This window comes from Aythya marila (genome assembly GCF_965140915.1).
Source record: "Aythya marila genome assembly, chromosome: 1".
In the NCBI taxonomy this organism is placed as follows: domain Eukaryota; kingdom Metazoa; phylum Chordata; class Aves; order Anseriformes; family Anatidae; genus Aythya; species Aythya marila.
Window position 1 is genome coordinate 119,283,851 of NC_139042.1, and position 25,747 is coordinate 119,309,597.

Consider the following 25,747-nt stretch of genomic DNA (forward strand, 5'->3'; position numbering starts at 1 on the left):
AAAGCAGTACCCACCAATGCTCTCTGTGTCTGATACCCCTTCCTCCCCTTCCTCCACATCTTCCTCCTGTTCCTCTGCAGGTGGTGACTCCTTTGGAAGACTAGTTCTGCTTTCTTCTGCAAAGGAAAATTGGGATCATTGTCTCTTGGGTATGAATTAATTTGACTAATTTAATACAGTTCTATAGTAGTAAAAATTAAAAAAAAAAAAATCCCTTCTATCAAAAAATGGACTTCCTGCTGTTTAACATCAAGTATAGGCAGAAGCTTGCTTTCTGATAACTGTATTTTAAAACTTAGGAGGAGGAAGGAAAGAAATACATCCCATAACAGGAAAAAGGTATAATAGAAAGATCAAACAAATGCCAAAATAACATGCCAACGTAAGCATCAAAAATCTTTCAAAGATCCACAGGAGACTCGCTAGTGGGTTCTGTTACCCATGCTATCTAAATCTAGCGTGTTAGATGACATGCAGGGTGGACTCAAATAGACACTGGACAGAAGCAGCTGTAGGTTCACTACTGGAATCACTGTGTAACAGCAGAAAATACTCACGCACACCACTGGGATCTGCCTGTGTACCTTCTGCTGGCTTCTCATCTGCTCCCTCCTGTTCACCTGGAGATGACATGTCTTCTTTACCTGGTGACAGTAAAGAGGAATTTCTAGTATTTTTGCCTTCATCTGCCAGGTAGACTATTTTCATTTCCTCTCAAATGCTCTGAGATTCCCAAATATAATTGTGCTCTGTCTGTATACTACAAATATGAATAATCCTAGGAGTTGTCCTACTTTACAGGGTGAATTCGTTTTTTCAGTTTTTAAACCTCTGGGCTCTGTGTACATGGCTACAGACAGACTTTCATCTAAATACTGTGTAACAAGGGAAACGAGAGATTCACACATTTTTGGGCTTCTATTTTGGGTACTGGGGTGAGATTTGTTTCTGAGAGAACAAAGCTGTTCTTCCACCTTTCTGGTAGACTTCATAAAAATGTCAGTAGACAGATATTCTGGAATCATCAGACATCTTGAATGGAGAAGCAGGAGAGATGAATCCTTAAAAAAAAAAAAAAAAAAAAAAGACTTTCTTCAAAACATTCTATACTGAGTTAATAAAATTAACACAGTTAAAAAAAAAAAAAAAATGCTTAACTAACTCCCTCCATCAATTCTTCAGCTTTCAGACTATTATTTTCAGAGTGCTACAATTTCCCTAGTTACCCCTGTCCTCTGGGGTGGGAAAATTGGAATTTTTCAAACACAAACCAAGCACATTGATCATTTATATAAATTTCTCTGAAAGAAGCCAAAGAAGATAAATGTTGTGTTTATTCTAAATTTGTTCACTTTTTGATTTCAAATATGGTCTCTATTACAAAAATAAAAATAAAAAATAAAAAAATAAAATGAACATGGGAGCAATTTTGTACAAATACTAAAGCTGTAAAATATGATCAGAATTCAGGAAATTCATTAGTTGAATGAAAAGAAATCTAAATATTTAGAATAGCCAGAATGAAAGTGAATTTCTTTGTACGTGTGAGTTGGACTTCAATAGCAAGAGAAAGTCCCTAAAAATGCATTTCCCGTTTCCGGCATTGAGTCAGAAGCCATTTGAAAAAAAGATCTTTCGAGGTGTCTCAGTCTTTTCAGGTATTTAATGAAAAACAAAGTGTCCAAACATAATGCCACCCTCCAGAAAGACAGTGAAGGCAAAGAAATATTGCAGATGTGTTATTCATGTCACTACATGGTCAACCCACCCTACACAATCTTCATCTGAAGGCTCTGAAGCTTTTCCAAAGTCTGACTTGGCTGCATAATTTCATTTAAGATTTAAAATGAGCTTTTACCGCTTGGGAATGCCGAGAAAGACTTGAAAATAGCCATGCAGAAAGTTTTAAATTCAGAAAACAAATCAAAAGAGAACAATTCCAATACATCTCCAAACATTTAAATGAAATTCAGGAGTTTTTAGTGAGCTAGTAGAACTGGTATCATTGCAGTTGAAGGAATAGTTTCGCACTAGTTGCATAAATATATGGTGGAGTGTTCAGAGACCTGGATTCTCACTCCAAACCCTGTAACGATGTGAACAATTTGCAGCAGCCATTTCACCTTTGGCTGTCTCGCTTATCTCTTGTGAAAAATGAGATAATAACACTTACCCTTCTTAGCAAAGTGTTTTGATATCCATAGAGAAAAGTGCTATAACATTTCACATTATTGTAACTAATTAGCAATCATTTATCTTCTAAAAATTAAGACTAGGAGTAGCTTTCATTATAAATTAATTCAACTCTGGAAAATGCTTTAGGCTGAAAGGGGATCTGAACATTTCTGCCTGCATCGATATCTGGGTTCCAGTCATAGAAAGCTACTGCAGTGTTCACTGTGCATGTTACTGTGACGGCATTCAAACACTGTGCCAATAATTATAATAATTTAATTTGATTTTAAGACTGTGGGGAGGTTCAAGAGAGAGATGTCCACTTTTGTTGCAGATTCTGGGTTTCATGGATTGACTGATCCAAGAAAACTTCCATGCACGTTCACTGTGACAAAGGCATGCATCTCTCTGAATGCTGATTTTATTTTCCTGTATATATTTCACAAGAAAGTTTTCCTAAATAGCCTCGAAATAAGACTTTTGATACTGAAAACCGAGACAGTGGAAAGTAAAGCGACTATGACAGTTCTAGTGGGGAAAAAACAGGCTGGTAATCAGAAATTTTTGTCAACCCTAATCATACCGTATGCCTGACCACAACGTTTTTATTTTTTCCCCTTCCAATCCTAGTAATTCAACAAACTGACTTAGAATGCTGTACCAGATCCATATCAGTTCTACTGCCTTGCTTTCTGACAACTCACTCAGGAGTGAATTCAGGTTTTCTTTGATTCAGTGACCAGTGCGACAAACTGTGAACTCAGGCAATTTAAGGGAAAATGAAGTTTTGCTGTTCTCTTGGCTATGTTCTCAAAAGCCGTAGATCACCTCAGAATGGAGAAATACGTTCATTTGGGTATGTTCTCTCAGTTATTTCAAAACTAAGAGGGCTCATTGGTAATTTTGCTGCCACACAGAATCCTTACACACAGAAGCTTCTTCACAAATTCTCAGTTAACTTGGACATTAAGAGAACTCTCTTTTCAGGCAACTGTTTCATTTATGCCTTTATTCATCGTGAAGGAACTCAGCTGATCCTAAGACTCTGTTTCCCTGTATTGATTCCAGTCCTGACTCCTTTTAGCACAGTACTATAAGCTTCATGGGCTGGCCACTGCTGTCTTTCTGGCCTGGAGGTAACACTGACCTAAGGATTGAAACGCTCTGCTATCGTGAGAGTTGTCTGCCATGGGGAATTACATGCTTTTCATCTGTCCCAGGCTAAAGCATCTTCCTCAAGTCTAGCTCTGCTTTGGAAATGTCAGATTTCTCCCTGTCTGTCAAATCATGCTTGTTTAACTCAAGATATAGTCCTCTCAGCAATTTTTTCTGCCTCTTCCTTCCTTTATTTATTTTTTTTTAAATGAAAATCACACTATTCAACAACTAAGAATTCCTTTTAGCCTTCAGACCACATCACAGCACATCAGCAGTTTACTGGGCCAACAACAGAACACGTGCAAACAGAGTTTTGCAAATCTTAACTTCACTCAAAAAGAAATTAAAATCTTTAAAGTGTTCATATACACAAATATATGAGGCTTTAGCTATCCAGTCCCGTCGGTGTGTCACTATGTGTCTGCATTACCAAAAATTTACTATTAAGAGTCAGTGCCAGGCAATCAACCCAAAATCCCAAGGAAATCATTTTTCATAATAGAGTAGTGCTGTCTCTTATAATACGAGACTTGAGAGAGATGAGACTAACAGACAACACCAATTCTTGCAGCAATTAAGGTGAAGCATATAAAATATTTACTAGCTAGAGACTGAGGCAGCAAGGACAGGGCTACAAAGAAGGATTGAGACACATCACCTTTATTACAGCCTCGTTATCTCTTCTGATACCCAACAGAGAGAGAAAAGAAGGGGACGGGAGAGATCTGCTTAGAACCAGGCTGTTGTTGCGGATATTCAAAGCATTTTCCTACGCAATGGGAGAAATCAAACCAAACTCTTGATTTCCAGCCCGGCGACTAACCCAGCCCTTTGCACGATCACGCAAGCAGACGTGCCGAGTCTATGAGAGCCTGCCCCTGCGAATAAAGGTTAGTTACTGGTTTTCTATTAAAGGAAAACACGGAGCGTGCGGTATCACCGCGGCTACTCATTAACTAGGGGAAAACCATAAAAACGAGCTGCAGCGGGCAGTAAAATTAACTGCCCCTTCACACCCAGACAGGCAAAACCAACAAAGCCCACCACTCTTCAGCGGCAGGGGGTTGCCCACGCCAGCTGCAGAGCTCCCCTCGTGTTTTAATGCCGGGATTTTGGGGCCAGGGGCTCCCTTCATGGCAGGGGGGTGCCCACAGGGCAGGGGGGGCCCCTCACGGGCCCAGCCCCGCCGCCCCCTACCTGGGGCCGGCTCCAGCGCGGCGTCCGCGGTCTCCAGGCAACGGCCCGGCGGCGCGCGGAGCACCATGGGAGATGTAGTTCGGGGGGCGGCGAGGGTGGCGCTGCTCCCACCATGATTTAGAGAGGGGTTTGTGTGGGTTTGGGACTTTTTTTTTGGAAAAGGAAGATACCTTTCAGGCAGCCTTTTCAAAAAATAAGCGGAAAACCTACTTGATTCCCCAAACTTTCAGCGTTTTCAAATATTTCTTGAAGTATTCGCATGCACGAACGCAGCTGAAATGAGGCGAGCTTTACAGCTGGCTTCCTACCTGCTCCCACACGGTGGTCGGTCTTTCTGAAGACAGCAGAGCCCGTACAAAAATCTATATTGAGGTCTCCATCCGTATCCATTTGTCCCATGGATAATGGTGGCTTGAGTTCTGCCCCATGGCTGCCGTCAGGAGGGATGCTGCTTGGCGTGGTGTGGGTGCAGAACCCATGGAAGTCATTTCACACCTGTGCAAAGTGCCTTGTGGGCACAGTTCAGCTCAGCACTCAACCCCATCCTCGCCATTGCCTCCAGAAACAACAGCCACTAAAGATGTGACCCCAACGATGGCCCTACGAGAGCCACTAAGAAGCCAAGACCACACCAACACTCCCCTGCATCCCACAGCTCCCACATGGGGCTGAAATGCTCCTGGGCACAGGTGGGAGCCCTTCCACACCAGATTTCCTCTCACAGTAGCTTCTGGGGAAGAAATCTGCAAACGCAGATCTCCAGGAGCAAAATGCCTCCACCTGAGCTCCAGGAGAGCAGCCACCTGCCACCTCCCGCTGTGGAGGTTGGCTGTCAGCCACCACCACCTACACACTATATATATATATAAATATATATGCGTATTATATGTATATGTAATATGTATATATTTTAAAGCGGTTCCTGAAGCTGTGAGGCCAGTATCTGCCCGCCCAGGTGCGGAGGAGGAGGAGGAGGCGGGGGCGGGCGGCAGGGAGGGGACAGGTGGCACGGGAAGGGGAGGACCCGGGCCAGACCCGGCCGGTGCTGGAGGAAGAGGAGGAGGAGGAGGAGGAAGAAGAAGCAGCAGCCCCGCCATGGCCCTGCTGCCGGCCTGCCTGCTGCTGGCCTGCCTGCCGGCCGGTGAGTGCAGCAGGGCGGCGGGATGGGGGCTGCCAGCCTCCCCTTCCTCCCCCCCCCGCACACCTTGGGGCGAGCGGGCTGGGGTTGAGGGCGTGGGGTCGCCCCCTTTTTGCCCAGTTTGGGGTTAGTGTGGCCTGGCCCCGGTCCTGAGCTTTCCTTGGGGCAGGGCGGAGGAGCAGTGCCCGTCCCGGCAGGGCGCACGGGCTGGTTTCGGTGCCCTAAAGGTGCGGCCGGCTCCCGGCCCAGCAGGAAGCGGCCTCGCCTTGGGGCAGGGAACAGGCATGGGGGGAGGGCTCTTGCACCTCGGCCACATGGGGTCTGGGAGCTTGGGGTCTGCTTTTGGGGACCGAAACTATCGCTGTGCCTCCGGGGTTTGAAAGGAGCCCTTTCAAACAGAGCTTTGGTTTCAGTAAGTGAAAGTTACGCAGGGGTTTTGCGTTTCCATGAGCCTCAGCAGGTCACAATTCTTATGGGAAAGATCTGTTTGGTTGCCACCGACATCAAGGTTTTGAGGGTTCGGATTTTGGTTTGGTTTCTTGTGGTTTCCCACACAGATCCTGTGCATCAGCTGCTTCACAACGAAAGCAGAAACAAAGTGCATACAACTTAACATACAATGCAATTAAACAAGAGCCACTGCAACTAATCACCAGCCCTTGTCTTGCTACAGCACTGTAAAAACTACATTAGCCTTGCTTTTGCTGGAATTCTGCACAGCTGCTGCTGTTTCTGTATTTAAGTGTCTGTGTGTATGTTTTATTTTTCAGAAAAGCCTTGAACTCAGAGTTTACCAGGTCCTCTCTGTGTTCACATGGCATGTTTTAAGCAAAAGAGCTCTCTCTGCTGTGCTTCAAGTTGGCTCTCCAAGAGTCTTACTTCAAGCTAGAAACCGAGCAAGCACTGTACTGCCAGTATCCTACTGCAACGACTTGTTGAGGCAATGCTGCACCTCCAGCTATATGGTTTCTACCTGGTAGAAACTGCCTGGAGCATACTCCATGCAGCCTAGGAGTATAGAAGGATGCTTGCAGATGCGATGCAGATGTTATTACATATTCCCTTATCCCTGTGCTTATCCTAAATATACGGAATAAAGGGAAAGACTTTGCGTACACAATACAAATCAAGTGCTTGTTCGTGACCCTTTTGGTTGGTGCCCTCCAGACCTCAACCTTTCCTTCCCTGCTGTCATGCTCCCTGGTCAAGAAAGCACCTAGCATAGTACTATAAGCCATGCCTTGTTCTCTGGGATGAATTCCAAACAGGGCATCCTACACTCGCTCTGCGCGGTTTGTATTGCCTTATCAAAGGCAACTGGTGATAACTTCACTATTGTTTATGACAAGCACAACTTACTCTATTATCAAAGTTTAAACAAGATAGAAATGTCTCTGGAGTGTGGCTAAAATAAAGCATAGCTTATGAGAAACTTCGTAAAGACTTGCTCAGTGGATGCTGTTGCTTGGGTAGAAAATGCTGTGGAAGTTTTTGTGAATAAGTTCTAACCATGCACAACAACAGCTTCGTTAAAATGAGGTGTTGTAGACGCCTGTGTGAGGTAAAGAGAAGCACATTTCAGTTGTGGGTCTGGTCCAGAGTGAAAGTTGTGATGTGATGTCTGCTCCTGAGGGCTGACTGCCTTCTGTTTTCTTGTTTGCAGGTTGTCTCTCCCTGCTGGTGAGCGTGCAGGATACTGAGCGTTACACCACCTTATTTGCCAGCGTCATCCTCAAGTGTGATTACAGCACCTCAGCACAGCTGCAGGATGTCGTGGTGACCTGGCGCTTCAAATCCTTCTGCAAGGACCCCATCTTCGACTACTACTCAGCCTGTGAGTGTCAGGGGTGTCCTCCAAAGACAATGGAAAAAGAAGGGGCAAATGGAGATTTTCAAATGGAGAAGAAGGGGCAGGCAGACTTACTGCGGAATGCAGGCTTTTGACCTCTTCCTAACCACAAGCCAGGTCTGGTTGGTGGTATTTCCCCAGGCTCCAAGAAAAAGAGGTTATGTCTGTGATTTTCTCTGCAATGTCAAGGTTTTATGATCCATAGATCCATTGGTTTTATGATTCATAGAAATCCCAGCCAAATCAGTTCATCTGTCCTCCTTGTCATCATACCAGCAGGCAGTGAGATTCAGCTGTGTTTGACACATCTCAAACTTGGCAGCCCCTCCTGCTTCTGCTTATTTGTCCCACAACAGGTGGACTTGATGATTCCATGATGGGGCACAGGGTTGGAGCTAGAGTCCAGTTACTGGGTGTTACTGATTTTAGGAAGAAATACATGCGTTTTGGAGGGCAGAAAGACTTCTAAGTGATAGCATTTAGTACCTGCAGCAGCGCTCCACGTGCAGACATTGTGGTGCGTGCAGCCTTGTTTCAGGGATGTTTATGGTTCTTAAGATGGTAGGTTTAAGACGGTCAACCTTAGCTTAATTTTGCCCTTAAAAATGAATTCACAGTTTGTCCTTTCTTCTCTTCATTGCAAACAGACAATGCTGTCTGAATGAGTAGTCTCCTCAAATCTCAGCTCCCAAATGCCTGGCTGTTAGATTATACCATGAATCTCTCAAGAATCTCTCAAGAGAGAGACAGAAATTGCCTCTAGTCCTCCGTTAATGCTGTTGGACCTCTCCACATAATCCTGAACTGGATTGGAACCCAGATGATGGGTTCTTTTTTGTCTTTAGGAGCCCCACAACATGTAATGGCATACAGGAGGGACAGGGAGATAATTCCTACGGCAGTTCATGTATGTCTAGATACTTTGTTTGGTAAACACATTTACGGTTTTATTCCAGTAGTCCTGGGAGTTCTGTGACTTTTTTCTTTGCAGTTTATCTTCACATTGGTACCTGCCCTTTTCCCTACCATTATTAGCTTCTTTCCATTGTTCTTTCTGTTGTGAGCACATGAGCTATCTCCACTGCAGCTCCTACATTCTCAAAATCTGCCATTCCTGTGGCTCTACGTTTGTTTGCTTTTAAGCACCCCAAAGCAACTTGTCCTTGCCGTTTTAAAGCCATGCTTTCTATTACTGAACAAAAGCAAATACACATGCACATTCAAGAATTTTCAAAAAGTTTTCATACTGGTTACCAAGGGGATAAAAAAATAAATTTGAGATAACTTGGCATCTTTTCTGGTGATATGTTTATAGCGTACCAGGCCGGTTTAGCTCTTGGCCAGGACCCTTCTGATGACTGCAACGACAGCCAGCGGAAGGTGCGCGTTGTCATCCAGAAATATGGACAGAATGAGCCTGTGCTGGGCGTGGACTACCGGCAACGGAAGATCACCATTCAGAACCGTGAGTGGCTTGGCCTCACAGGCAGGCAGTGAGCTCAGTAATTATCCCATAGCTGGGCCTATTAAGTGATGAGAAGCATAAATGGGGCTGCCATCTGGAGCCATACGTACTCTGTGAGGTGGCAATGGAACAAGAATTATGAAGGGCCAGCTCCCTTGTACCCAAATGGCCCAAGGGTGCTGGGGGTATTACAAACTAAGGCTGAGTTGAGGATGTCTGAGCATTTTGCTGAAGGGCAAAGGTAAGCTGAGGAGTCTGGAGGCCAGAAAACAGTTTTCCTTTAAGTACTGCGTGGTTCTCCACTCCATGCTGCCCCTGGAGCAATAGCTGTTGCTACTGCCAGGGAGCTACTGGGATGTCTGACCTAATGGGGACCGTGATCTCTGTTCCAAAACCAGTGTTGGCAGCATCCATTTTAACACCCATCACCTGGTAGCACTCTGGTATTTTCATGGCACAAAGAATTAGCCACACTTGTAAGTATCATTGCCTTCCAGCAAGATGAAGAGAAAAGAACTGGCAGTTACTGCTATTTACAGAAGTTCTCAGTGGTCTCAGAGGGGATTGTCTGAAAGTGATGGCTACCCTTGGGGAGAGGGGAGATGCAGTACTGAATGTTGGCTGCAGGCAGAGGACCCTCCTAGAGTGGGGTCTGAAAGTGTCAGTCCCAAATAGTCTGCTGACCTCTCAGTCCTTCTTCCACAGGGGCAGACCTTGTCGTCAGTGAGGTCATGTGGTGGGACCATGGCGTGTACTACTGCACTGTGGAAGCACCAGGAGATACCTCAGGCGATCCAGACAAAGAAGTTAAGCTAATTGTGCTGCGTAAGTGCCAGTGCTCTGTTGCCTGGGTAGCAGGTATCTCCTCCTGTTCGCTTCCTCTCCACCCAAAGATTTCTCCAGTGGTGGAGAGGTACTTTGTAATTTTCTGTGCCCAGGTACATAAGGATCCTCTTTCTCTCTCCGTTTCTCCCACAGACTGGCTCACAGTACTCCTCATCGTCCTCGGTGGCCTCCTCCTCCTCCTGCTGATAGGAATATGCTGGTGCCAGTGCTGCCCCCAGTATTGCTGCTGCCACATTCGGTGTGTCTGCTGCCCAACCCGGTGCTGCTGTAATGAGGAAGGTGAGGTACCAGCAAATATGTCTATTCATGGCTTCTGCAAAGAGAAAAGCCTGAGATGCAGCTTGCTCAGTTCCACTTTCTCCCTCCAGTTCATTGTCCGTATAGACTGAGACATTTATTTGGGCAATGTAACATTCCTAACAACTTCGTTTGAGATTAGAGACAGAGAGAGAAGGGGAGCTAGGGACGTGGATCCCATCTTGCACCTCCACATCCTACTTTCAGGAGTTCCTCCCCACTGCCACCTCATTGCCAGCTTTGCCCGTGTCATCCAGGGCATGAAATCAACCACAGTCTTGAGCCAGACTGGCTCTTTTGTGAGTAGCTCAAGACTGTTTTCATCTCTGTTTTGTGGTTCTCATGCCTGTGCACACGAGGAAGGCAAGCAAATACCTTGTCCTTATTGTGATGTTACTCTCCAAACTGGCCTAATCTTGAAGTGTGTTGCTCCGAGAGGTACTTGTATAAAAATTGGATTTTTGTTTCTTATTGTCATTTTTGGAGATACCTCTTTCACGAGAAAAAGGTGTTTTTTTTTTTTTTTTTTTTTTTTTTTTTTTTGGGGGAAGGAAGTGAGAAAGATGGTCTGTCATGGTGGTCAACACTGCAAATGCTTTCTGAAACTTATCAGCAACACAAGGTAGAATACCCCCGCAGTTTACACAATTTGATAGAAACAAAATACAGCAAATGCATTTACGTACCACTGAAATCATCAGTTTCTTCCCTGGATGCTGCAAGAAGATTTGTGAACAAGGAGCTGTGTTTCTGGTTTCCTTTTAACTGCAAAAGAATTACTTGGTATACCTTGGGTGTTAGTAGGCTTTCTAAGAGCTAAAAGAAGCACCTGTGAGAGGTTTAGATGGAAGTTTAATCTGTTTAGCCTTTGCAAAGAACCACCAGATGACCTCATTTGCTAAAGGCAAAACCAAACACAATGCTTTCTGGGGCTTTATGGGCTGTCAAGTGAAACATATGGTGGTGAGGACGCTAAGCAAATTTGGCAGAGAAATTACTTTCCATGAGGGGAGAGAGGTGATAGAGATGAAAGACTCACACCTCCAGACTTCCTAGTTTTCATCAAAAAAGGATTCTGAAAACACATGAGCTTTTTTGGAGGGTTTCCTTTTCTGTAGGAGGTGATGGCGTGCTCCAGGGTGATGCTTTTGTCTTGCCTGCCTCCTGCTTAGGATAAACATGAGATTCTTGTGCGGTTCCCAAAACCTCACCCTGCTCACGAGAGAAGGTACAGGTTCAGCCTCCTTGACTGGCTGCTGGATTCTGTGACTGTAATTTCCATCCCAGATGCCTGCCCTCTTTATCATCCACTTTGCAAGGGATCCTTATGATTGCTCCCTTGCTTCAGTGCTCCTTCACTTCATCCTGCATCTGACTGACTTTTTGGCCTTCAGAAAATGAATTGGAGACTTAAAAAACAAGAGAAGATTGAGATGGGAAGCATCTCAAAAACCAGTGCTGAGGAATAACAGTTCCACACAACTGAAGAGAAGGCAAAAAAAATCCTCAGTTAAATCTTAGAATTACAACCCAAGTTGTGGTTGATTTCTTCCCACTTACTGGCCACTAGAGGGTAGCCTAGGTCTGCTGAATGGGCATAGAATACACTGAGGCAAAGTAGTTCTGGATGTTTTAAGTCAGGTCATCAGCTAACGTGATTTTGAACCTAGTAATAGAAGTGATTTGTTTGGGTAATTCAGAATTGGTGTTACAGAAATATTAAACATGCCCCAGGGGCAAACCAATTATACTCCCCATGGAAAACACTGTGAAAAGTCTGCTAGTACAGATACTGTGGTAAATACGTGTTTGACCTCCTTCTGTTCCTATTAGTTCCTTTTCTCCCATGGACTTCTCCTACTAATGAATTGGTGCACAAGGATGTATTTGCACCAGGGTCTGACGAAGTTGGAAAGTAAATTTTTAGAATTGGATTATTGTCCTGGCAGCTGTAAAGTCTGTCAAAGGTAAAGAACAAACTTTCTCTGCAGGGAATGGGTGGAAGAAACAACAAAACATCCTGCCAGCATTTTTCAGCAGGTATGTTTTGAAACTAGGGTGAAGATAAAAATGTTCACAAGCACTTTAGAAAAGAGATCTGTAACTTTACCTCCATTTTTTAAGTTGAGGGAACCAGAGTGCATAGTTCAGTGAGTTCATGCATCAGCTTCAAACTGGAAGGCAAAGCCTCTGGAGGAGGGAGAGAAGATGAGGTTATTGGAGTAAGTCTAAGATAATTCTGCATTTGTTCAACTGTAGGGATAGATCAGAGAATCACGGGCACAGAATTACTTTCGTCCTAGCGAGTGCCTTCATACCCTAAGGAGGAGAACCTGCAGTGCAGTTGTTATGCTTGTAGCTGCTGGGTATTTCACTGCTCAGGCCAGACTGCATTCAAAACCCAGGTGCTAGAACATTCTCAAGGTGATAACCAGAGGAGTGGGAGAAGAACACAAGGCCTTTCTCTTCCTTTTCTGCCTCTTCATTTTCTTTTTTCTCTTCCTTCCAAGTTTGAAAGCTGAACTGGAGGAGAATCCCTTTGGGAAAAAAAGTAATGATTGAAGTTTGACATAAAAGTCTTGAAAACTGCTACCTCAGGCCACACTGCTTTGAAGAAAAATCACAGTATTTGGATTAAACCCCCTGAAGCCCCCAGCTGTGTAGTTCACTCTGTTTGGAGGCAAGCTGGAGAGGGGGAAGTAGCATGGAGTGAAGAACAAAGTGGAGCTGCATGAACTGGGGGGAAAGGAAAGGCTGTGTGGAGAGGCATGATCAGTCCCTGTTATTCCACAGGTGATGCTCTGTGTAAATTTAGTGAAACTGCTAAAGGAAGGCATATGTACCATCTGTTTAAGAAATGAAGTGCCACGTGAGATGAAGGGAGGAGTTGAGACCCAAAGAGCACGCAGTCTAAATGTTGCTTGCCACAGATGAACCCAGGGGGCAGAATTAATTGGAGCTTAGCTGTAGCCTGGTTCCTTAAAGAAGGAAGACTTATGTAGTCAGCCTGTCTATCCCCAGTCTCTTCCCCTCCAGTAACTTTTAATTTTGTCAACTTCAGCCAGATTTATCAGAGGGATAAATGTCTCAAAGGCAATTACATTCCTGTCTCCTGAAACGTATGGGCAAGAATGTTCTGTTAGTGCCTTACAGGAGAAGAGGCTGCAGTGAAATTCTGCCTCTTCTGAGGCTTCAGAGAAGCCATATAAGAGAAATTTTGCAGAAGTCCCAATTACAGAAAAGTTTCACAGAGTAGTGAAAGACAAACCATGCAGAGTTGGGCTTTGTAAGGTCTGGGGCTTGCAGAATTTGCTGTACACTTGAGTTTTGATTGTACGTGGTAGAAGGAGTAAGATGTTTTTAGCTATTCTCCCACCCCCCAAAAAAAAAAAATCATCGATGAGTGATGGTTTTGAAGACAGAGGTGGTAGGATTGTCTCTGTAGAGATGGAAGTGCTGAAAAGGTGAAGTGGGATTGGAGCCTGACCCCCTTGGTATAGGGGTCTGGAGTTTAGTGGTGGAAAAACAGTGAGGGAGAGGAATTTCCATAGAGTTTGCTCTTTTGTCTCACAGGACATTGCAGCTGAGAATATGAAATCTAGTTTGTTCACTAATTTGACCACCCTGTCCAAAGGGGTTTAAGTTTAGCAGTCAATGCTGAGGTAAAACAGAGAGAGGGACAACAAGAGCAGCTGAAAGACTAGGCAGGGAGAAGCTGAGTGCTTTGTCTGTGGAACAGAGAGGAAACAATTAAGGCTTCTGAGTGTGGTGTGGAAGATAAGATCTGGATAAAGCCTACATGAAGGGGGCAAGAAAGGTCTCATTTAGCTCTGGAGGACCGATGGAAAACTGAAAGAGTTTTAAGAGAGAAAAGTGTGCTATATGTCCTGCTGTCTGAGCTGTTATTTCACGCCTTTCTACGACTGTACTCATAATGAGATGGCAGGCAGAAGCCCTGCATTTGGTTACGTGCTGTGTACTTAATCATAGTGCTATTTGTTCCCAGTTCCTGGAAATGTACCCTAAATGTCTGGCAGTAACCCTTTCCTTCAGTTTTAGGTATCTTTTTGAAGCCATACAACTTCGTGTTGAAATTTCCTATTCTTTATTTTTAACCTTTGTCACCGGTTGGCAAGGGCTTTTCATTCTGTGAATTTTACGTACCCGATCGCATTCAAAGGCTGTAGTCTTGTCAAGCAAAACGGCATGTGTACTGCAAGCTGGGCAAGGGGGAGTTGCTCTAAGCTTTCTTCCTCTTTTACAGCCCTGGAACGGCATCGGTTCGTGAAGCAGGCTCAGGCACTCGCGCCTTGGATGTCACCTAACGTGTTCTATGAAGGTGGCGATAGGAACTCGCAGCTTTCCTCTTACCAGCTGAACCCTCTACTGCAACGAGGTGAGGTCACGGGCATCATTTCAGAGGGAAGGAAGTCGGGATGAGAAGCAGGACACTTCTCAGACAGGTTCAGCCGTGAGGCTTCATCCTCTCTTGCAGAAGTGAGGAAGATGTTCCTAGCATGACAGCTCTGCAACATCTGTAGTGCTCTTTAGACTTGCCTGGGTGGATAAAGACAGGATATCTGTCTTAAGTGTCCTGCTAGACTCAGTGCCAGAGAAGTAGTTTAATGCTAACTAAGGCATAGCTTGTGCTACCCCACAGTGACTGCAGGGTAAATATACCCAGCTTATCTCCCTTCGTGTGGTAGAGGAGGGTACTGTCTCTTTGTTCTGCTGTGCTGGTCACGGTCAACTCCTTATAGCCAACATTGACATGACAAGAGAGGTGCAATTTGTTTGAGTTCTTATCAAATGTCTAGTCTTCATATGATTGAGGGCAAACTCCCTCCCGTGCAATAGATCTAGCCTGCAAGCAGTGAAGAATAAAGGACTCGTTGCTGAACGTGGAAGAACTTGCTAGATGTTCTGCCCCAAAATCCTACATCAGTGGTATATGTTTCTGCCTTAATGGAGGAGGAAAGATGGAGTATATGAAACTGTAGAGAAATAAGTAATAAAATAACTTACTCATTTAATAATCCCAGAAAATTAGGGGATTTCAATATAATTGTAAGACAGAATGCACTGAGACTTCTGAAGGAAATGCATGTGCGTCCTGGCAGAGTGCAAGGAACAACTAAATCGCTCAGGCTGTTTCTTAGCATGTTTCAGGTCAACTTTGAAATTTTAAAGGTGCTGAGTGGAAGGGAACTCTAAGGTCATCTCGTGCTGACTCTTGCTTACAGCAGGACTGACTCCAGACTCAGTCATATTAGCTGTGGTTTTGTCCAGCTGAGCCCTGGAAACCTGCAAGGATGGCGATTCCATGGTCTTTTGGGGTAACTGTTCCAGAGCAGCACCAGCTTCCTAGTGAAGAAACGTGTGTGTTTATGTGCATTTGTATTACAAAAAAAAACTTTTTCAGTATTGATCCATATTACTTCCAGTTCAGTGAAATCTAAGAGGAAACACCGCACTTTCTCTAATGTAAAAAAATATATTAAGAAAAAAATGGTGTCAACGCTGTAGGAAAAAACCATGTTCCTCTCTGAACGCGTTTCTTGGTGTTCTGGATGACTTTTATTTCTTGCCTCTGTGCTGCTCAAAACATAGATCCTGGCTGCAACTTACCAGTTACTACACTTTACAACCGCCCAAGGTAAGGTGTAGTGCTTGAGTTTGAAGAGCTCTTGCAGTGAGGAAGGGAAGAGAGGCTCAGAAGGGATTTAGCCAAAAACATGAGTTTTTTTTCTTTATTGCTTCTCCTTGACTTGCTGCATTCCCTTGTGCTTTTATCCCTAGATGTGTCTCTGCACAACAGCCTCCCGCTGGCGCAGCCACCAGCTCAACTTGCCCCTAACAAGGGTGTTTTGGACTACCTGGAGTCTGAAATCCAAAAGCTGAGCCTGTCGCAGCCCCAGCCACCCCCCCACCAGCGGCAGGCCGTGCAGCCCAGCCTGCTGTCCTCCCTGGGCTCCGATGTGGTGCCACGCAGCCTAACAGGACCTCCTCCTCTGCTCGCTGACCGCGTCCCCTCCTCCCATGGGGGCAGCAACTCCTCACGGCCATCCAGAGATGCCCGCAGCCCCAGGCCTTGGGATTCAGCAGCAGAGAACAGGAGGGAAAATCGGAGGTGGCCCTTGGCGTCCAGCGGGGATTCTCGTTCCAGCTACAGTCGGGAGCCCCGGGACAGGCAGCGAGAGGATTATCCACAGCGGCAGAGGACAGGCGGCTACACCAGCAGGCCCCAGCACTCCAGGCGGGATGCGTCACCCCCCCGCCGGACTGAGAGGGGCAAGAGCAGCAGCAGCAGCTGCAGTTTTTATTCGGAGGAGCCCAGGGAGCGCCCTGGCCACCATCGTGGTGGGAGGCGAGAGTACCAGCAGCACGCCGGGAGGAGCAATAGCTCGGGTCAGCGGAGGCACAGCTACTCTCCTCCGTCCCGCCGGGGGTCCTGGAGCTCCTCAGAGGAGCACGACCACGTCCCGGCGGCCAACCGCAGGCGGCGCAATCGGTCTCGGGACTGGCCAGAAAAACCCCCCAGTTACCGCTCGCTGGAAATCATCCCAGATCGGGACAGCAAGCACAGGGACGGCGTGGGACTGCGGTCGGTGAGTCAGCTGCCCTTTTTGCCCTCCCGCCGAAGGGAAGAGCTGGGTTCTGGGGTTGGGAGTGAATGATTGTTACTTTCTGCAGCCTGTTTCCTTGCCTTCAAACGGGTGTTGTATGGCTCTAGTGTGTTCAGGGACAAAGTGAGAAGCTAAATAAAGTAGGTCCCCTATCACATCCCACAAAGGATGACATGTTATACCCTCTCACTGCTGCCCCTACTTAGAGCCATTTGGGGTTCTGTGTGCTAGCATCAAGGTAAGATGCCTGAAGCTGCATGAAATAGGGTTTTAAGATCACGGGTGGCTGTAGTGGTGGGAAATGCATGATCCTTCAGGCCACGTGGGTGAGAGTGACTTCCTTGTTGTAGCTCCTGAGGACTGGATTTGCATTATATGGGCAGTGAATAGCTATTGTTCGCATCTCATCTTGTCAGTTCATGCTGGGACTATATTTAAATCAGCATCCTGTGTGTGAGAAGTTTCATATCTAATTGCTAGCTTCTGAGACGCCACATTCTCCCTTTTAAAAAATGTATTTTTTTTTAAACAAAAAAAAAAGTTAAATGTCCATTACTGCCTACATGCAGTATTTTACCAGGTGGCAGCCTTCAAAAACAGCTGCATTTTGCATATAACAATTTTCCCCTCTGAATTTTTTAAGGAAATGGAGCTCTAGAACCAGCTGGGATGTATGGGTGGTTTTGTTGTGGTGCTCAGAGCAGGTAGGAAGAAGCGTGTTTTCCGTCCATCCTTCCTTGTTCCTGAATCTTTTATTTTCTCTTGCAGGACAGAGGGAGTTCCCACAGTGCAAGAAGCATAGTCATTTAATGCCACTGCTGAAAGAACTGGGATTCCCAGTGGACTCCTCTTAGCTTTTCAGCTATGTGGGTTGGAACGGCTGCTTTTAATTGAACAGGCAACCAGCAAACAAGACAAAAGATGAAGCTACTTCCCCATAAACTTGTGACCCTGAAGAATTTATGTCTAGTGACCACGAAAGCAATATGTAATGCCTTTTTGTTACTGCTTTGATTTGGAGACTTAAGTTTTTAATGGGCTGTGGTCCACTGAAAATTTTCTATTGGAAACAGCAGAATTTTTTAATAAACAGTGTATTCCCAGACTTCAAAGAGAGACATCAGTTGCCTTCGTTAGGTACCCTGGCCCTACAAGGAGCCCAGTCTGTAGAATGCTGGTCCTTTGCACACCAGTTACTGGAGAATGACTCAGATAATCGCAGAGCTGTGAAGTCACAGAACACTAGAATAATTTTAAGTTGGAGGAGGCCTCTGGAGCTCATCTGATCAGGCCCCCTCAGAGTCTGGTGCAGGGAAGTACAACATCTCCTTTCGTAGGCCCTCTGTTATACTTCAGAATATGTAACATTTCTGCTTCTGCCTGGCTATTCAGCATAGTTAGGCGTTTGCTTCCTTTTGTCTCTGGTAAGCCTCTCTCCCGAAAAGAAGAATCACAGTGATAGAAGGATGTACAACTGCCTTAATAAGGGCTGACAGGCACAATTGAAAGTTGCCACCTCATTCATCCTATATTGACTGAAACACCCTATCCTAAGCTTAGACCTTGATACCTATAGTGATGCTTGTTCTAGCCTTCAAAGCACACTTGATTTTATTTGTAAATATAACAGGCTAAATTTACCAAAGCTTGGTTGACCCCACAGGGACTGAGCAGGGTATGACTGGTGTCCCTCTGGTGGACCAGAACTTCCTTCAGCTCTAGGAAGCATGACTTTGATGGTTGTATGCTTCCTGAGCTATCTACTCTTTTTTTATGCGTTTTATGTTCTCCCTTTGCTCGCTGTGCCATGTATTATATACATGGGGTGGGATAAAGTGCTCCGACGAAGTCTTACAGTCACAATTTTTACTGTTGTCTCCTTGATCTTTACCTCGACACACCAGTTCTGAATACATGGTGTATCTGATCTACAGCTAGGTTGTAGGGTTTTCTTATCTCCTACCTTGCAACCTGAACACAGGATTTCTCTGTGCTTTGAGACCAGCTGCAAAGGGGAACGGCTTACCATTTCTCTTTGTGATTCATCCCTTGTTTTCATTTAAGATGTGCTGGAAAAATTGATGTTCTCTGGGTGTTGTAGTTGCATGCTGGCTGCTTCCACAGGAAACTAGCTTGCCAAAGGCACTTCTGGATTCAAGACTCAACTGTTAGCAAGGAGCTTTAGGAGCATCTTGTGAATTATTGTGTAACCCAGAGGCACTAGAGATTGGCCAGTGTTAATCACTGTATCGCCCAGCTTATTTCCCAACCAGTGCCACATGGGACGCTTTCAATTATTTGTTCTTTTATGTCCCTGTTACTGGTGTCCCTGGAAGACTGACTTGGGCATGTTTTCATTTTGCCCACCTCCCTTTTTCTTTTCTTTCAACAATGATGGGAAACATCATGCTAGAAGCAAGCACTCCTAGCTGGATATCTGATGCAGTTGCTGATCGACCGAAGGCTACAATGGAGAGCACCCATTTTCCTACAGTTCCTTGGCTGACACTGCTTATTTCTGATGCCTTTGTATGGAGATAGAACAGCAGGATCCACTAGCTTCTCAACCCAGCCTAAATGTCCAGGCTTCAGGGAATGCCCCTTTCTCCTTCAAGAGTAGAGCCTATTAGGACATCAGTTGTGATCCTGATACGGTAGTGTGGGGAAGAGTTTCCTTTCCTTAATGTTTAACTGTGTATAAGCCAACACATGTCCAGCAAGTTTTACTAAGAAAACCCAGATGATTGTGTGTAACAGCAGCAGTGGTTGAAGCGTGATGCACTAGTGTGAGCACGACAACTGCAGAGGTTGCATTTTTTTGATCTAAATACCGTGAAAGAGCCTTCCATCGCTACTTGTCACCGTGGGCCCCATGCTTGTGCTAGGGTGACTAACTGTAGATTGTGTGAATTCACACAATTCGTGCTGTGTGAAAGTCTGAAGAGTTTTATCTTCATCATGCTTGAGCTGCTCTTCAGTCACTTCGTTCACAGTTACAAAAATGTTAAACAAAACTCTTCAGGGGAAATTATATCTCAGACTTAATTCTGTGACTTAAACTGCAGACAGAAGTCGATTAGGTTTTCCAGCAGGGAAGCAGAAATGGTACCAGGTTTGTGAAGATCTGGTCCAGAGAACACTGTAGTTCATAAAGCACCAGTCGGTGAGCTGTGAAACAATTAAAAAGGGAATCTATAAATGCATGCTTTGCAACTGACAGCAGGCAGAAAAGCTGGAAGGAAATAGGCTACATTTTAAATGCTCATTTCTCTTTTTAATTGGCTATAAATGAAAGTCTTTGCAACAGCACTGCTCAATGCTATGTATATTCCTTTTTTTTTTTTTTTTTTTTTTTCCCAGTAAGATTACCAGATCTTTGACTTTTTTTTAAAAGAGAGATTGAATTGAGTAGGTCAAATACTACACACTGAAAGAAGTAATGGTAGGAAATGGCCTAGCCTCATTCTTTCTAGGCTGTAACTTACTGGTGTTTAATTTTTTTAGCCATTCCAAAGAGCTGATGTTCATGTGTCAGCCCATTTGTGGTGAAAGAAATTGGACGTGTTTCTTATTTGAGAGTTACTGTCGCTCTAGGCTTTTGTTTCTTCCTGTCACGCAGCTGAAGGAACGTACCTTACCATCAAGAATTAATTTCCTTTATCAAGAGTGCCTTGATAGCCACAGGAGTTATCCTAATTAAAATAATAATGTAATGAGTGAGTGACCATGCCCCATGGGGCAGATAAGAACACCCATGCTGCTTCTTTCAGCTGCTTTCTACCTCAGGCCAGAGATTCATCACAAAAGATTTTTTTTTTTTTTAAAGTAATAAATTATTTTTTCTTTGATTCAGAAAGGCCTTGCAATACCTGGCTTTCTTGCTTATTTGCAGAGCACCCTGCCATTCCAGGATGCCATTCCAGGAATGGGGGGCAAGGGCTGCTGCTTGTGCAATCATTGATCTGGGCTTGGCAATTGCCTGTTTGGCAGTAGAAAGTGCTGAAAGGCCCAGTTGCTATCTCTGGGGTTGTGTTCATGATAGCGCTAGGTAAAGTTAGGCTAACTTGGTGGGGAGGGTAAGTTGCCTCGTGATAGCAAGCACAATGCGAAGCTCCACGGTTGTACATATCCCTACACAGGGCAGCTAAACCCCCTTGGTGTTACTACCTCGAGCAGCACATCAGTATAAAATACCCCTTTAGTATGGTCAGAGACTGCCATTTATTGACCCGACGGAGGAGAAAGATGATGTGATGTTAATTAACACCCATAGTAATAACTGCTCGTTGCTATTTCTGTTAAGTTTAATGCCTATAACGTGCCTCGTACTGGTGTTCTCAATGTTACTGCAGCTGCAAGAACAGATGGTAAATGTGTAGATTCTTTTCAATGATTGCTGAATGTACCATTAAAATATAAGGGAACTTACAAACTGTTGCTCCTGTGTCTTCTTCCTAGACCCTAAATTGCTTTTGAGTATTTTCACCAGAAGTGGAACTGAAAATTCTCTGTTCTGACTTCTGGAAATAACCTCGTTAGACATTAGTAAGAATTTTCTGTTGCTATTTTTTGGACAAAAGTGCAATATGATTTGTTTCCATGAGTTTTTTTGTTTGTTTGTTTTTTGTCAATGTTTGTAATAGTTGTTTCAGGCGGGTTTTTCGTATTTTCAGGAGTTTTTTTTTTTTTTAATTTTTATTTAAAAAAAAAATAATAATAAATCTTTTCACCAAGAAAGTAGGAAAATTGTCTGGGAACCCACTGGCAACCCTCTTGAATTGATGTGCCCTGAGTTGTATCGCTGCTGCAATCGCTGACTTGGCTGCCCTGGCTGTGGTAGGGGAACTCTTGCTTTCTGACTGGGCCCATTTCCCCAGGCAGCCTGGGGAGGAATTATATTTCCCAGTCCATGTTTTGACAGCTGGCTCAGGTGCATGCCCATCTCGTCAGCCTGTGCAAAAAGGTTTGGATATGGGGACAGAAGAACTGCGAGAGTGCTGCATGGATGTGCGCGCTCACCTGCGTGCCTCAGTTGGTTAATGGATGTGTTGGAAACAAAGGGTGAAATATGGATGAGTGTAATAGCCACAAATAATTTGCATCTGTCAGTGCAGTGAGGTTATGGCATGGGCCTCCCCACAGGAGCACTGGAAGCAAAATTCAGCCCAGCTCCAGCTACTGTTAATGTGGAATTTGGTCAGCTTATGAAAGGGGCCTCCATGACATGGTTGCCTGAAAAGTAGGGGACTCAGTGACCCAGGAGCTGCCTTCCACGTCTCCTAGGCTCGGGTCAGACTGACCCTCCGTTACCAAATCCCAACAACAGCAAAAGAGCAAATGGGGAAACAAAGCAGGACCTTTGACCCCTTGCTATCTCTATATTAGCTCTGCATAAATGCCGGTGTCTCAGATGAGCATCTACCTCAGCTTCGGCCTGAGAGAGAGAACGCAGGACAGGTAAGAGCTGCACTGCCTGTTCTGGGTGGCATGGACTTTGTGACTGGTGTACGTAGGATGGAGAGAAGCGAGTGGAGGGGGAAGAGGGTGGGAGTGCTTGAGCAACCTGGACTGAAGTTGAGTGATGGATGCTTCATAGGAGGGCCGAGCCCATGGTAGAGATTACAGAGTTTCAGTGTTGGAAAATGTCTAACTTTTTTCACAGCTGCTCTCAACACAGGGTCTACAGGCTTTAAAGCAGGTGAGATCCCCTCTTTACGCTCCTGGGAAGAAGATTTATAACTTTTATCTACAGAGGGAGAATTTGTCTCTAGGATTAACAATCAAGGGAGGGTGGTAACTGAGGAACTGCTGCCAGTTGGCAAATGTCTGGTGAAGATGGAGATGTAACTTTCTGAGGTAATCTGTGCTTAGAAGGAGAACAAAATGGGAACAAACTGTCTTACTGTGGAATAAGAGGGAGTGCTGACTAGTGCTGCTGAAAGAGAAGAACCTGGTTGAGTCTTTTGTAGCTCAGGACAAAATACTCAGATCACTGGGTCATTCAGATCATTTTATATGAAGCACTGACTAGCACAAGATTCCTTAGAGCCATTTGCAAAAGATCAAACCAAAATTCCCTTAATAGACTTCTTGCAGTTGTACCTACGTGTAGAAGTCTATTCTGACCATTGCCAGTTTTAGTTGTTTGCTCAAATACCGAAACAAGGAATTTTAGTTCTCTTATTTAAAAAAAAAAATAAAAATCAATTATATATATATTTATAATAAAAAAGTGATTGTAACTGCCACAGATTCCTTGGAACTCTGAAAGCTATCATTCGTTGTGGATGTTTGCTGTTATACAAATAAAAGAATACTTTTCTTTGTGCAATCTTTTCCTCACTCCTTCAAAAGAAATGCACCAAATGATCTTTCCTGCTTCCTTTTTCATTTATTTGTTAGGTTTGTTGCACGAATGTGGTGTTTAACAGACGTGTTTTATTTCTCTGAAAACAAACAAAGCATTGTGTTGTGATTCCAGCAGGTCTCCAGGTGTGCGGGGCTGAACTGGGACCACAAACCATGGTGCAATACAGGGCATTGGTGATAGCTCTGATCCTGCTCCTTAGCACCACCGTTCCCGGTACGTCTGAAAAGCTTTTGTGACGGGTTTTAACTTGCCTTAGAGAAGTCTGTTCCATCCATAAGGTAAAACCATGAATTTACAGTGCTAGCTAGAGTGAAACCAGACAGTAGGAGCTTGGTGTACAAACCATCCATACCTGGTGCAAATATTCTAGCATGTAAAGCCTATGACTCAAGTACCCCCAAATTAGCAATGAGGTGCTGCTGGATGCTGCTAGAGCAAATCAAATTCTGGGGGAGTGTGAACCTGAGAGTTTCATGTCTCTTCCCATTGCGTGTGGGGGAACATATCAGAGGGACTGGAGAAACCTCATGTTTTTTGCCTCCTCCTTCGCAGAAGTGCACTCAAAGTCCATCTTTGAGAGAGACCGTCGTGACTGGTTGGTCATCCCCGATGCAATTGCAGCTTACATCTACGAAACTGTGAACAAGATGTCCCCTAGAGTTGGTCAGTTCTTGGCGGATGCTGCCCAGACTCCAGTAGTTGTTGGGACCAGGTATGGAGAATCTGCGCTAGCATTGCAATAGCCGTGGGTGGAAAGGGAGAGGGAGGAGGGGGAGAAAGAACAGATTAATGCACTATCAGTAGAGGGAGACCCAAGGAGCAATGAATCAACAACCAAAGCCTGATGTGACTATAATGAAAAGCGAGGTTGATATGGCTTTGTATCACAGTGCAACCTCTTCCCAGGGATGCACATTGAATACAATACTCATGGGGATAGCAAATACTTATCTTTAGACATGGGTAGTGAGAGAGAGGCCACTGGCTGGTGGGGCATTAGCTCCCCTGGAAGGAGCTGGGTAGGTGGAGTGGTGCTGTCTGGGAAGGGCTGAGTACTGAAGGTGCCAGCAAACACTGGTGGCACTCAGTTCACAGAGTTGGCTCTACCTGTAAATACATATTCCTCAAAGAAGGGGAAAGAATTTCCTCCTGAAAGGAAAAGTAAGGTGACCCAGGATATACAGTTTCATCTAAGTCACAGAAAATACAGACTGCCTATTCCTATCTTCTGAGGAAAGCCCCTCTAGGAGTGCTAAGGAGCATTGCACTCTCAATGAAAAAGGCAGTGTGAAAGAAGGGTAGTTTAATAACTACTGCAGATGCAGACTGCCCTCACTCACATACGTGTGTATCTTACCACATATGCTGTTGTCTCCTGCAGGACCTTCCTCATCAGAGAAACGACCAAACTCAGTTTACTGGCTGAACAGCTGATGGAAAAAATAAAGAACCTGTGGTATACAAAAGTGCTAGGCTACTAGTCAGAAGAAGACAAGTCAGTGTTTCCTGATGTAAGTTGGTAGCATCCTGCAGTGTCCTCTTCCCCCTGCCCCTTCTACGGACCCAGATCAGTCAATAACACAGAATCGATGCTCCTGTTAATGCCACTAGAGGGAACCCAGCGTCAAAGACCCAAGGATGGAAGAAACCTGCTGAAGTCTCCCCCGAAAAAAAAAAGTAGTAATAAAAATAAAGCTGCTGGGCATGGGGAAGGCAATGAGATTGCAGAGCTCTTCTGTAGCCAAATCTTGAAAATTAATTCCTCCTGAATGACTTGGCTATTGACCCTCTAATAAAAAAATTCTTGTTGTTACACTTCCTTAGGTTTCCTACTTGTATTGATTGTTATTAAATCACATCCATCCACCTTGGCACTGCATTGTGCTGAGAACATAGCTGCGATTCGTAATAAGTCGTTGCAGGCTGTAGTAACAAACCCTGACAGTACAGGCACATTTAACTAAGCTCAGGCTCCTCTTGGTGGGTGGGGGAACAGGACAGGATGGGATGACTACCTGAACATCTTTTCAGGTAGCCACAGCATGGCAATCATAACCTCACATCAAGACAGACAATGGAGTGCTGAGTCCTACTGATTGGGCTCCTTGGTTAGGTAAGAAGCAAGCAGGTGCACCTCCATCAAGTGTCTGAAGATTTCAAATCACTTGGGAAAACAAGTGCCAGTAAACCAAACTGTGCCTCAGTTTGAGTAGGACTCTGAAAGCACGATTCATCATCCAAGCAGGGAGGGAGCCCTTCCAAAGGAGAAAGGAGGGGAAAATCCCTCAGTAGGTTCAGGATGGAGGGTGATCAGTTTATGAGATGGGCGCCTATGCCCAGAGCTGTTTTTGAAGACCTAGAAGGTCCTTGCCAGCCCTGTGTAACTGTGCCTTGTCTCAGATACCCATGTTCAGTAAAGAAATCCACCTACCTAGGTGGATTTTAGGAGAAACAAGTAGGCGATGTCTGAAATCACAGCGGGAGACCGCAGCAGAAGCTAAAACAAGACACTGCTAGTCACGAGATCTAGCAGTCACAGGCATGTGTGCAGGGCTACTGCTCAGAAGGGAGAGCATTTCTACGGCTGACAAAAGGAGATTTGCCTAAAAACTGCAAAGCAGCACTG

The 25,747-nt window shown here is 44.9% G+C and overlaps 3 protein-coding genes across 3 annotated transcripts in view; 2 read left to right on the forward strand and 1 right to left on the reverse strand.

Moving 5' to 3' along the window:
• Nucleotides 1-5,083, reverse strand: part of CFAP44 (cilia and flagella associated protein 44) — a gene marked incomplete at both ends in the record, with an annotated part of 43,827 nt that extends 38,744 nt beyond the window's left edge. Inside the window, 4 exons of the mRNA XM_082751459.1 lie at nucleotides 15-116; nucleotides 558-644; nucleotides 4,531-4,631; nucleotides 5,070-5,083. Of these exons, the coding sequence (XP_082607585.1) occupies nucleotides 15-116; nucleotides 558-644; nucleotides 4,531-4,631; nucleotides 5,070-5,083 (304 nt within the window). The remainder of the gene's footprint in view (nucleotides 1-14; nucleotides 117-557; nucleotides 645-4,530; nucleotides 4,632-5,069) is intronic.
• A 532-nt stretch (nucleotides 5,084-5,615) lies between these two features.
• Nucleotides 5,616-21,159, forward strand: ILDR1 (immunoglobulin like domain containing receptor 1). Its single transcript, XM_082758361.1, has 8 exons — nucleotides 5,616-5,671; nucleotides 7,332-7,502; nucleotides 8,833-8,982; nucleotides 9,688-9,807; nucleotides 9,961-10,107; nucleotides 14,390-14,521; nucleotides 15,925-16,733; nucleotides 17,520-21,159. Exons 1-8 carry the CDS (start codon nucleotides 5,626-5,628, stop codon nucleotides 17,559-17,561), a joined length of 1,617 nt encoding a protein of 538 aa, XP_082614487.1. The 5' UTR covers nucleotides 5,616-5,625; the 3' UTR covers nucleotides 17,562-21,159.
• A 2,114-nt stretch (nucleotides 21,160-23,273) lies between these two features.
• On the forward strand, nucleotides 23,274-24,786 carry LOC309891871 (apovitellenin-1; the record flags this gene model as incomplete). The annotated part of the gene is made up of 3 exons (XM_082784754.1): nucleotides 23,274-23,334; nucleotides 23,674-23,833; nucleotides 24,503-24,786. 3 exons carry the CDS (start codon nucleotides 23,274-23,276, stop codon nucleotides 24,600-24,602), a joined length of 321 nt encoding a protein of 106 aa, XP_082640880.1. The 3' UTR covers nucleotides 24,603-24,786.
• Nucleotides 24,787-25,747: the final 961 nt, after the last annotated feature.